Below are 13,167 nucleotides of genomic sequence, written 5' to 3'. Positions count from 1 at the left end.
GAAAAAATTGCATTTACCCTAACATCAAAAAATATAAAATACTTAGGAATAAATTTAACCAAGGAAGCAAAAAACTTGTACACTGAAAATTACAGAACATTGCTACAAGAAATTAAAGAAGACTAAATAAATGGAAAGACATCCTTTGTTCAGAGATGATAAGTCTTGACATTATTAAGATGACAATACTAACCACAGCAATCTCCATTCATTGTAATTCCTATTAAAATCTTAATAGTGATTTTGCAAAATGGAAAACTCATCCTAAAGTTCATATAAAATCTCAAGGGGCCCCACAAAGCCAAAACAATCGAGAAAAAGAAAGAAAATTTGAACTCTCACATTTCCTGATTTCAAAATATACTACAAAGCTACCACGAAACAAAACAATGCAGCACTGGCATAAGGATATACAAATATGTCAATGGAACAGAATACAGAGCCCAGAAATAAATCCTTGCATATTTGGTTGATTGACTTTCAACAGGGGTTTGCAGAGCATTCACTGGGAAAACAACAGTGTCTTCAACAAATGGTGCTGGAAAAATTGGATATCCACACGTAAAAGAATCAACTTGAACCCTTACCTTACACCATTTACAAAAATTAACTCAAATTTGATCAAAGACCTAAAGGTAAGACTATAAAACTCTTAGAAAACATCAGGGAAAACTTTATGACTTGGATTGGGCAATGATTTCTCAGATATTACACCAAAAGCACAGGCAACAAAAAGAGAAAATAGATAAATAGGATTTCATCAAAATTATAAACTTTTGTGCACACCTGTAATCCCAGCAATTTGGGAGGCCAAGGCAGGTAGACTGCTTGAGCCCAGGAGTTCGAGACCAGCCTGGGCAACATTGTGAGACCTCATCTCTACAAAAACAAACAAGCAAACAACAACAACAAAAAAACCTTTTGTGCCTCAAAGGGTACTGTCAAGAGAGTGAAAAGGCAACCCACAGAATGGGATAAAATATTTGTAAATCTTGTATCGATAAAGAATCAATATCCGGAGACTGGATGAGGTAGCTCACGCTTGTAATCCCAACAATTTGGGAAGCCGAGGCAGGCAGATCACCTGAGGTCAGGAGTTTGGGGCCAGCCCGGCCAACATGGTGAAAGCCCATCTCTGCTAAAAATGCAAAAATTACCCGGGCATGGTGGCACATGCCTGTAATCCCAGCTACTCAGGAGCCTGAGGCAGGAGAATCACTTGAACCAGGAGGTGGAGGTTGCAGTGAGCCAAGATCATGCCACTGCACTCCAGCCTGGGTGACAGAGCAAGACTCCATCTCAAAAAAAAAAAAAAAAAAAAAAAAAGAATATCTGGAATATATTAACTCCTACATCACTGTGGTCCCAGCTACTTGGGAGTATGAGGTGGGAGGATCACTTGAGCCCAGGAGTTTAAGTCCAGCTGGGACAACATAAAAAGACTCCACTTCTTTAAAAAAAAAAAAAAAAAATTAACTCATTTTTTAAATGGACAAAAGACTTGAGTAGACATTTCTCTAAAGAATACATACAGTTGTCCAGCAAGCACATAAAAAGATGCTGAATGTCACTAATCATTAGGGAAATGCATATCAAAACCACAATGAGATCCCACTTCACACTTTTTAGGATGACCTTCAAAACAAAACACACACACACACACACACAATAACAAGTGACAAGTGTTGGTGAGGATGTGGAGAAACTGGAATCTTAGTGGGAATGTAAAATGGTTCAACCCCTGTTAAAAACAGTTTGGTGGCTCCTCAAAAAGTTGAACATAGAATTATCATACAGTTTACAATTCTTCTAGTTATACGCCCAAAAGAATTGAAAGCAGGGACTGGAAGACATATTTGTACATTCATGTTCATAGCAGCCTAATTTATAACAGTCAAAAGGTGAAAGCAACCGGAGTCCATCAACAGATCAATAGATAAACAAAAAATGGTGGATGCGTAAGATGGAATATTATTCAGCCTTCAGAAGGAAAGAAATTCTGACACATGCCACAACATAGATGAACTTTGAGGACATTATGAGTCAGTCACAAAGGACAAAGACTATATGATTCCATTTGTATGAAGTACCTGGAGGAGTCAAATGCATAGAGATAGAAAGTTGAAAGGGGGTTAAGAGGAGGCAGAATGGGGAATTAGTGTTCAATGGGTACAGAAAGATGCCCCAGGCTTACTTCACCAGATTGTAAATCTTTTTTTTCCAGGAGAATGACTCAGTTTATTATTCTCAGTTTGACCCTATCTATCCCACTTTAGGCTCAAACACTGCACAGAGCTGCCACACCTAACCTCGTAACAATCACATCCCTGGAAGGTGAAGGGGGTAAACCACAAAGTCAGAAACATTGGGAAAAGCCACGGTCGCACGCGCACTTCTCAAGGAAACAAACTACAAGAAAGGTCTCAGTCATCGTACTCAGCAAGTGTGCAGTGGGCAGAGTTCTCTTCTTTTGACAGTGGCCAAATGCTTAAGTCCCTGGTTTCTTGGAATCAATCATGGCCCAAGGTTAGTAAGAAGGCCAACAATGTTGTGAGCAAGATTCAATTTCCACAGGGTCATGGGGCATCCTCCACCATGTGAAGGGGCTCCAGCAGGTTGGACATGATCAATACCCATCCAGACTAGGATCCTGACGCCCTTGCCAGAGCTCGGGCTCGGGCAGCTTTGGCCTCGTCTTCTAGCTCATCTAGGAAGTGCTCCTGGGAAATCGAGTAGAAGGTGTAACCATAAAGAGCTAACACCAGAGCCCCGATGCCTAGGCCGGTCACGATGTTCCGGGTCCGCCGCCGCGGTAGGACCTTCTGCCACTGGGCAAGCTGCGCTCACCGCATGGAATGCAGTTGCTCGGGTGTCAGCTTCTCCCGAGTTGGGTCGATACGCTGAGGGAACGGGGCCTCTCCACGCTTAGCATCCAGAGGGTCACCAGCCCCGGAAGCCGCCATGTTGCCGCTCCTCCCTTCGCGGTCTAAAATTTTTAACTTAATACTACTTGAGTCACCCTCTTCCGACTTGGACATCCCTGTTTGCAGGACTGTTCACAGCTGTGGGTCATCAGACCAGGCAGGACCCCCATGGTCTTCATGTGTCATGGTGAAGCCCTCCTTCATCCTGCCCACAGGGCCCCTCATTGAGTTTTTTCTCTTTCTATTGCTGCTTGCCTTCCTCTTTCATCTTCCTCATGGAGAACATCTTTCCAGTGTGTGAGAGAAGCCCCCTTCTCTCTCCCTGTTTCTAGCGAAGAGGTTTTGTTTACACCTACAAATCCTCTCCCTTTCTGGGGCTTAGGCTTTTGGAAAGTAGGGTTGGGAAGACTGTAAGCCCATGTCTTCTTCTTTCCCCACCAGGGCTACCCTAATGGCAAAGGACAGTTACCCTCTGATCCAAGACCATGAGGAGGTGGGATTCAGAGAAGGGAACTGGGAGGTCAGTCATGTCCTTATAGAAACGGAGACCACCAGTAGATCCTACAGGGTTCCAGGCCCAGTGAGGTAGCAGAGGAAGGTTGATACCGAGAGGAAGGAAAAGAGTGAAATTGTATTCAGATCAAATTTCACCTTTCTCACAATGTGGTCTGGGGGAGGCTAGCATCCGTGATAACAGAAAAACTTTTCCAAATGCTGATGGCTTCTGGCTGGACATCAAACTTGACAAGGGCATGGATAGATGGTATTTTTATCATTTATCATCTCACTGCTCACTACTAGCAAATCACGTGGCACATAGTAGATTCATTGAGTAAATGAATGAATAAATAAATGGATCAATAAGAACAGATCTCACCAAGATTACTTTCCTTTTCTCTTTCCTCCCCAAATTAAACAAAACCTGAAAGTAAATTTGATGTGGACCCAGAAGTAGAAGAGACAGTATATTCAGTATTTTTAATGTGCTGAAGATGCCGAGGTTTCCCTGTGTAACCAAAACACAGGTTCAGTCACTTGCCCCTTGCAGAGTCCAGTGAACAAGAATGAGGTCTGGTATAAAGAAGGTGATTTTGTATTCCAAAGCTAGCTTAGGGGAAGAAGTACAGGCTTCCCTGCCTTAAGGGTATCGCTTCACATTTGGAGCAGAAAGTGGGCACTTTTGGCTAGGTGTAGTGGCTTACACCTGTAATTCCAGCACTTTGGGAGGCCAAGGTGGGTGGATCACCTGAGGTCAGGAGTTCGAGACCAGCCTGGCAAACATGGTGAAACTCCATCTCTAATAAAAATACAAAAAATTGGCTGGGCGTGGTGGTGCGTACCTGTAATCCCAGCTACTCAGGAGGCTGAGGCAGGAGAATCACTTGAACCCAAGAGGTGGAGGCTGCAATGAGCTGAGATCTGTTCTCCAGCTTGGGCAACAGAGTGAGATTCTATCTCAAAAAAATAAATAAACACAATAAAAAGAAAGTGGGCACTTTTAAAAGGGGACCTGGCATGAATGACATGCAGGGCAGGAAGTGAACAGGTAGGGGTCCACATACTACCTTCAGTGCCTTATCTACCAGGTAGTCAAGTTGGTGCCTTGGTGGGTAGAACTAGGTTATAAAGATGGCCGAAACTCTCCAGGTGGGAGACAGTTTCATAGCAGGCATACTTTGAATTGTAAATTGACAGTTGTCTTCAAGGCAGTTTCCTGGTGGGAGACAGTCCCACTCTAGAGCTTCTAAGCACATAGATGAACTTGCTCTGTAGGAAGTGTCTGGTGAAGGGGAGGTGGAAGGTTATAATTGCATTTCTGAAAGGCTAAGTAGGAAGTGGGGAGCATGGAGAAATAGAGAAAAGAGAAAAGAAGAGAAGTAATAATAATAACAACTTATTCTCTATCTCTTAGAAAAAGGGGGTTACTCAGTTACACCTACACATCTATTTCGAGATTTCTTTTTCAGCAAAGCATTCCTTGACCACACGCCAGGTTCTGCCTTAACTGAATGTTTCTCTGGCTGGTGGGACCCGAGGACTCTACCTCTTCCAGACACTCTACCTATGTGGAGATGCCTCCTGGGGACTCCTTCATGGGCATCACCAGCTTTGTCTTCACAGCGAGGCATCCTTTGGCTGGTGCTAGGGGAGTATGGGCAGGTAGAGTGGGTGGCTTTTACTGCAGAAGGGCAGGCAGACACTGAAAACGAGGGAAGACTTTCCTAGCATTGTCCCTATAGCAGCAGAGGCTGTTTTTCTAGATATCACAAGGATATTCTCATGTAATCTGATGATAGCTGAAATGAGTGACTGAAGCAAAAGTCTCAGTCAATCAAGGTTTATTAAGCCAGCTTAAGGGAGCATCCAGGAAAACCACAGACACATCTGTGGCTGTTTTTTTCTAAAAAGGTTTTCAGAAGGTTTAGTATTTATACATTTCCTTAAAGGGAGTAGGGCAAGTAGGAAGATGGGCAGGTAGGTGGTAAGGTAAATGGTCACATTATTGTGAGACTTTAGTTAGTACCCACTAAATCTACATTTTACATAAGATAAGGTAAATGTTTGAAGAGAAAAAAGGGAGTAAATGAAGAACTGATTATGCAGACTTCTCTGGGTAGGTGGAGGAATGACTGGTCTCATCTTGTCTATGTTTTGCACCTGGGAAGGTAAGTTTGTAACTGACATTGTCAATATAGAATGAACTCACTAGTTTTTGGCTCTAGCCGTAGACTGTAGATCTAAAGTTATAATTGACATGTGCTTGTTTATGGGAAGCTGGCAAAGAATTTACTTTTGAATGATCCGTGGGGTGGTCCTTTGTAGATGCCTGAGGACTTTTACCTTCCAGTGGGGAACCACATAATGCTAGTAACAGCTATTCATTTGGAAGAAAGTGTTATGTGACTCAGTCTCCAGGCTTAACCTTCCCTTTTGCTTAAGGACTTTGGGGGTCCTGAGAGTTTTTTATTTTCCTTTACACCAAATTATACCAACAAACAAACACAAGGGCCGATGAAAGAGGATTCAGCTGCATAGTGGGTCCCAGAGCCAACTATTAAGAGATGAAAAGACATTAGGTTAAATAAAATTCAAATCAAAAGTGAGGTCTCAATGCTTTGGTTTTGGGGTTTTTTTGTTTGTTTGTTTTATTTTGTTTTGTTTAGGGAACAAAAGAACCTTGTGAAAGGGTTCCAAGCAATGAGTTAGGAGACCTCAAGTCTAAGATGAGCCAGGGGTGTCAAGTAAGCTGGTACCAGCAGGCCTTGGTCTTATGTTATGGGTCACATAGCCTTAGTGTCATGGGTCACAGAATGCCCTAAGAGTAGACTGACGAAAATGATGAAAATGACAGGCCAGGCAACTGAAGAAGCTGCACATCGGCACCCACTGAGTTGTTGCAAACTATTTTTTAATTGCATTGGAAATGTGTTCAATCATATAGGCAGAATGTAAAATCAACCTAGAGAACATAACAGGATATTACATAGGACTTTTCCGGTTGTGTTAGGATGTTTGCTGAAAAGAACTCTTAACAAGCACCTGCACCTTCTAAAGGAACATACTTGAAATAATTGCTAAAAGGTGCCCAAATACTAGTTCTTTGAATTTTAGCCAATCACACACCTCTAGGATACATAATGGAAAAATGAACTTATTAAAGGGATGTGAAGATGCCTTAAAGAGAGCTGGAGTGTTGGTTGGGTATATTACTCCTGCCTCTGGGAGGAAGTCACCTCCTGTCCACCCCCACCTAGCCTAATAACCAGTCCCAGAAGAGGGGAGTCAAGGCTACCCTCTCACCTGAGGATGTAATTCAGGAGTCAAACCAAGAGAGAAAATGGAAGTGAGAATCAAGGGCATCCATGTGAAACACAGAACGGAAAAACCACTCGGTGGATCCCCAAGAGTGCTGGTCCAGCCTCCATCCTCCCCTGCTGGAATCCCACCTGCCTTTCGAGGCCCAGCTCCATCTGCCATTCTGGAAGCCTCCTGCAGCTGCCAACTTCAGCAGTGATCTCTTGACCCCCTTACAGCACACCTGGCCATTGTGGGCCCTCGGATGCTGCCCAGCTATCATGGTAGCAGCACTCCCTGGGTTATAAGTGGCCTCTGTCACATGCGTCTTTCACTCCATCCCCAGCCCCAGAGAAGACAAACATCTCACCTCTCCCCACTCAGCACCTTGCCAGAGGTGCTCAGAAAACAATTCATGAGTGATTACACAGCTAGTTAGGTACAATTCTGCAGGCCATTTGTCTAAACTCAGTCCCAGGCCATCAAAGTTACTCCAAGCTGGATACTGGATACGCCTAACTCTCCTTATTTTTCTAGCTGGGTTCTGAAAGATACAAGATACCCATCTTTCTCAAACATATTGTCTCCAGGCTGGGTCATGCAATGGAAAGGCCAAGAACATGCTTAGGGCAATAGCAAGATAGGGAGCCCAACACGTTTTTTTATGTGAGGATTTACATAGGCATCATGAGAAAAACTGGCCTTCTTAAACAGATGGCTTAGTGTCGGATCTGCTTTTAGTCGCACATGGGTGACTGAGGTGGGATGTGCCAGGTCTTTTCATGCTTGGGGCCCCTACTTTGCTGGCACCGACACACGCCTTCTAAGACTGTGACTTTTAAAGGTTCCTGCAGCACTTCCTGTGCAGGTCTTCTCCGTAGCTCCAGGCACTATGCCTTCTCAACCCACAGGTCAGGGAATAGAGGCCCAGCGAGGGTAAGGGATCTGAGTCCAGGGGTGGGGAGCCCCCTGGGTGGGGGATTTATTCGAGGCCTGGGGCAGATGCTATGGATGAGGCTTCCCCACTTCCTGCTGTGCAAGGAGAGCCCGTTGTTAGCATTGCCAGCACACCACCAGCACTTGCTCCTCTGGCTCAGAGCCCATTTACCTAAGCAACTTGCTGCAGTGCTCTGAGCTTCCATTTCCTCCATTACAAAACATAGCTAATAGTATCATATCTCTCTGGTCTAATGCCAGAACTTTAATTAGGCTTAAATGAAGCGTAGGAGAAAACAACTCACCCGGGACCTAGCATGCTCCTTCAGGTCTTTGTTAAGGTTGGGGCCCTGGGGGACAGGAGGGCCCATCCTGGAGCAGGAACAGGAAAATGTGACTGACTCTCCTTGACACCCTGAGTGGCAGATCCAGAGCACCGTCACCAGGAACAAGGGGAAGCGCACCAGCAGGAGCCTCCCAGCCCTCCGCTGCAATGTCTTCGGGACTGCTAGTGGGTTTCATGTGTGCAGAGGCCAATGCCTCAGTCCTGGGGATGGGGTCTGGGACAGCTTCTGTGGCTGTCTCTTCAGCCGTGAGCAGACACATCCTTTTACAAATAATGAATGCCATTTTCCTTAGCTGCCATGATGCGAGAAAACTGAAAAACAACCCAAGGTGAGAGGACAGTCTGTGCTGCTGGGCAGAGGCTTGAACCTGAAAACGAAGCAGAAACTCAGACCACAGGTTGGCATTCTGTGAGATTCAGAGGACCTGGGTCGAGGAAGGAGTGTCTCCATGGTCACAGCACAAGCAGGTCACCTGGGAAAATGTACACTCCCTTCCCCACCCAGGGACCTCATTATCCCACCCACCGAGACATCCCCAAAATATGATTTGAAATGAGCAAAGGATGCTTTCTCATTTTTAAGCACATTGTTATAAATGAAGCATCTTTTTTTAAAATGTACTGTTTTATTGCTGTGTTACAGGGATTTGCAAACTTTTCCTGTAAAGGGCCAGATTGTAAGTATTTTAGACCTTTGCAGATCACACATACAGCCTGTTTCAACTACTCAACTCTGCCACTACAATGCAAAAGAAGTCAAAGGCAATAGAAACGGCATAGAAGCATTCCAACAATACTTCCTTTACAAAAACAAGTAGGGGGCTAGATTTGTCCCACTGGCCTCTTTGTCACCCTCATGCTCTATGATATGTCATCTAAATAAAACCAGTGTGTTTGTGCTGCAAATACAATTATGGACAATTTCTCTTCCAACCAAACTCCTGCCTTCAAGCCCCTTGGTCCTGCAGAACATTCCCGATTCCAGCTGAGGCTTCCGTGCACTAACTCAGGAGACTTTCCGGGCCAGGGGCAGGAGGAGCCAGGAATTCTGAGTTAGTCCTGAAGACCCCCAGAGAGCAGAGAGCTCAGTGCTCTTGGCTATTCACATAGGAAGTTGGTTTTCTGTTCTTTTCCAGAGAACTGCACAGATAATACACAGATCGATGCCAAGTAAAACAAGAAGGAAAAGCTGGCTCTGTCCGGGAAAGAGCTGACAACAAGCATGTCCTGACTGGGAAACACTTTCTGCTGCTTCCTCCCTGCTGCCCGGCAGCGAGGGCAGAGGTGGGACTGGGGCCATCGGGGCCCTCATGTGCCGGGCGGGGCTGCTGTGCTCAGCAGTGGATGCCTCTACAATCTCATTTCCTTGAGATTTTCAAGAAAAGGTGAGATTTTCATTGCTTAGAATGAGGGATAGAGACAAGATGTCTTGAAGAACAGGAAGGGCAAGACTTCTTACAGTTTTCCCAGTGCTACTATGACAATCATCATGGCCTGATGAAGGTTAGTATTCTAATTTATTAATAGTTTCCTAAGTGCCAGGCACTGGACTAAACGTATAATCTCCATTTTATAGAGACAGAAGCAAAGATGTGTGTGTGTGTCTGTGTGTATGTGTGTGTATATGTGTTTGTGTGTATGTGTGTGTGTTTCTGTGTATGTGTATGTGTTTGTGTGTATGTGTATATGTGTGTGCATGTGTGTATGTGTGTGTTCTTGTGTGTGTATGGCAGTATGTATGCCTCTCGCGTATACCCTGTTTGGAATATTGTGTAATTGTCGTTCTACATATGTGTATCTGTATCGTGTATGCTGTAGTGTCGTGTATGTGTAATGTCTGTGTGTTATGTGTGTTTGTTGTATGTGTATATGTATGTCTGTGTCGTTCTATGTATCCGTCACACCCTGTGTGTTTGTGTGTATGTGTATATGTGTGTGCATGCGTGTGTGTGTGCATAGAGAGGGAGACAAACTTTGTGTGTGTGTTTCTGTGTATGTGTGTGTGTGTTTGTGTTTGTGTGTGTGTTTCTGTGTGTGTGTGTGTGCATAGAGAGACAGAGAGAAACTTTATTTTAAGGAATGGGTTTACATGACTGTAGAGGCTAGGGTAATCTAAAATCTGTAGGGCAGGCAGACAAGCAGGAAACCCAGGGAAGAGTTTCACTTCAAAACTGAAGACCATTTGCTGGAGGAATTCCATATTCCTTGGGAAATTTCAGTCTTTTTCTGTTAAGATGTTCAACTGTTTGGATGAGGCCCACCCATGTTACAGAGGATAATCTGCTGTCCTTAAAATCTACAGATTTAAATGTTAATTTCATCTAAAACATCTTCACAGAAAAATTTATAATATGTGACCTGTCCAGGCATGGCAGCTCACGTCTGCAATCCCAGCACATTGGGAGGCTGAGGTGGGAGAATTGCTTGAGCCCAGGAGGTGGAGACCAGCCTGGGCAACATAGTGAAACCTCATCTTTACCAAAAATACAAAAATTAACTGGGTGTGGTGATACACGTGCCTGTGGTCCCACCTACTTGGGAGGCTGAGGTGGGAGAATCCCTGGAGCTTGGGAGGTCCAGACTGCAGTGAGCCATGATCGCACCACTGCACTCCAGCCTGGGCAACACAGCAAGGCCCTGTCTCAAAAAAAAAAACAAAAGGAAAATTAAAAATTAAAAAATTAATGTTGTGTTAAAATAATAATAATAATAGTTGACAAACTATCCGGGTACCATGGCCCAGACAAGTTGACTTATAAAATTAACCATCACAGTTCCCATAGGCAGCATCTGCATCACCAATGGAGCCTGTTCAAAACACATAAGCTGAGTGCAGTGGTAGGCACCTGTAATCCCAGCTACACAGGAAGCTGAGGCAGCAGGATCACTTGAGGCCAGGAATCCAAGATCAGCCTAGGCAACATAGCAGAACCTTGTCTGGAAAAAAAATTTAAGTATATGGAAGGATGTTTGTAGATTATATGAAAAAAGAAAGAAAGAAAGAAAGAAAGGAAGAAAGAAAGAAAGAAAGAAAGAAAGAAAGAAAGAAAGAAAGAAAGAAAGAAAGAAAGAAAGAAAGAAAGAAAGAAAGAAAGAGAGAGAGAAGGAAGGAAGGAAGGAAGGAAGGAAGGAAGGAAGGAAGGAAGGAAAAAAAGAAGGAAGGAAGGAAAAGTGTAAAAGGAAGCCTTTGTCCTGGATTAGTGGCTCTCAAGTCGTCTTCCCCTTCTACCAGTGGGATAGTTTTTAGTAAGTGAAATATTGCACACAACCCCCAAACACATAACAGATACGACAGAAACGCTCTGGCAGCAAAGGGGAGGTGGGGTGGACAACCTTGACCAGCCTTGTCCAGGGTGACCCTTTCCTTCCCTTGCACCTGCAGGTGGCTCGTGAACACAAGGCTGGGTGGAGTACTTGAGCATTGCTGCACAGGGGAGGAGCTGAGGTCTCTTTCAGCCCCTACATTCTGAGTCTTCATCCAAGAGGTCTGGCCGTTCAGTGGCAGCCTGGCGGGTGGGCAAGCGTGGACTCACAATCGCGATTAGCCTTCGTATCCCCAGTTGTCCTTCTCACTCTCTGATTTCCTGTGCAGACAAAGAATTGAAGGGGACAGAGGGCTTTGGGACTTTGGGCTCACCCCGGGCCCACCTTTCCTTCCATTATCCTTTCCTGTGCCCTTTGAAGTGCCCTCTCATCTGTGCCTACCTGAGTAGAGCCCAAGGGAGAAGAACTGAGCCTGACTCCCAGGGGCGGGGGGTTGCTACAACAGGATGGGCAGTGAGAGGTGGGCAGCCTCCCCTAATCTGGCCTGCAAGCGCGGGAAGCCCCTGCCAACACATAGGCAGGGCCGGACGCCAGCAGCTCAGCTGATGATCCCAAAGCTCGGGCCAGCAGCTGGCAGCCAGGAGGAGTGTTATAGCTCTACCTAGTAATCTGGAACAGAAGCCAAGGGAGCGGCCAGCCCCTCAAATTGGGACCCGCGGGGATGTGAGGCCCTCAGGCGCAGACACTGGCAAGCAGGAGCACTGGGAAGGGGCCCAAGCCCAGAACTCCTGTGGAAAGTGGGATCTGAGTCGAGCTGAGAGGGAGAGCGTGGCTGGCTGCGCTTGTCTCCATTCTCTCATTCTTTCCTTCCACAGGGGGTCAGCAGGGCACACAGCTTCCCAGCTGGAGACCAGCAGTCCCTGTCTCCCTGAGGACTGCATGTGGCATCGTCTGAGTTCCAGCTGATGGGATCTGAGCAGTAGACCAGGACAGCTTCTGGGTCACATCTCTTACAAAGGAAGTGGGCATCTTCTACTCCCCCTGGGCTTCCCATGGGCTACAGGTGCAGATGTGACCCACCCAGGGGACGACAGAGCATCAAGAGAGGAGAAACCGGGGTCTCGGGATGGCCTCATGCATCCAGCCAAACTGCCAGGACCCCCCTGCCTCTGGACTGTTCTGTGAGAGACAAATGAAAGTCTATCCTGCCTGGCTGCCCTGGTGCCCTCACTCACATGCACGACAGGAGAGACGAACAGAGACTGGAGGCTGCTCCCACACTTTCTTCCAGTCCCACTAGTCTGGGAACAGAAGCGAGGAGTGTGACAATGCAGGATGCTGGAGAGAAGAGGGAGGCCAGGAGAGCCGCCCCTACTGGCTAGCGTCTCGGTGCCACCTTTGCATTGTAGGGCTCAAGGGAAAACTTCCCCTTCGCTCTCTGAAGTTTTGCTGAAAAATCAACTGACAAAAGGCAGATCAGTAAGATAAAAGGTATACAAAGTTACTAACATGCACAGAGCAGAAAATCACAAAGCGATTACCCAGCCGCCTAGTGGGGTACATCTTGAGGTTACAGAGAGAAGAGAACTCAGAATATGACCAAAAACAAGCAATGGTGGTTCATCAGGTTATGGTGGCAACACAGGTTATGGAAGGGGGAGAAGAGGAGGCCTGGCTAGCAAAGATCACCTTGTTACATACCTGAAGCCCCACAGGTAGCAGCCCTCAGAGAGCACAGGGGTGAATGTTTCTTTCAGATCTTTAAAGGTGTCAATTCTTTAAAAAAGAAATCTCAGGCCGGGCACAGTGGTTCAAGCCTGTAATCCCAGCACTTTGGGAGGCCGAGATGGGCGGATCACGAGGTCAGGAGATCGAGACCATCCTGGCTAACACGGTGAAACC

General features: G+C 45.8%; 1 protein-coding gene across 1 annotated transcript; it reads right to left on the bottom strand.

The window, feature by feature from the left end:
• Positions 1-2,613: 2,613 nt before the first annotated feature.
• On the bottom strand, positions 2,614-2,963 carry LOC108537835 (cytochrome c oxidase assembly factor 3 homolog, mitochondrial-like). Its single transcript, XM_017885574.1, is given in 1 exon segment — positions 2,614-2,963. A coding segment is annotated over 1 exon segment (321 nt). The 3' UTR covers positions 2,614-2,642.
• Positions 2,964-13,167: the final 10,204 nt, after the last annotated feature.

The sequence above is a fragment of the Rhinopithecus bieti genome, unplaced genomic scaffold (genome assembly GCF_001698545.2).
Source record: "Rhinopithecus bieti isolate Rb0 unplaced genomic scaffold, ASM169854v2 scaffold_14839, whole genome shotgun sequence".
NCBI classification, from domain to species: domain Eukaryota; kingdom Metazoa; phylum Chordata; class Mammalia; order Primates; family Cercopithecidae; genus Rhinopithecus; species Rhinopithecus bieti.
This window is presented reverse-complemented; position numbering and strand designations above follow the sequence as displayed.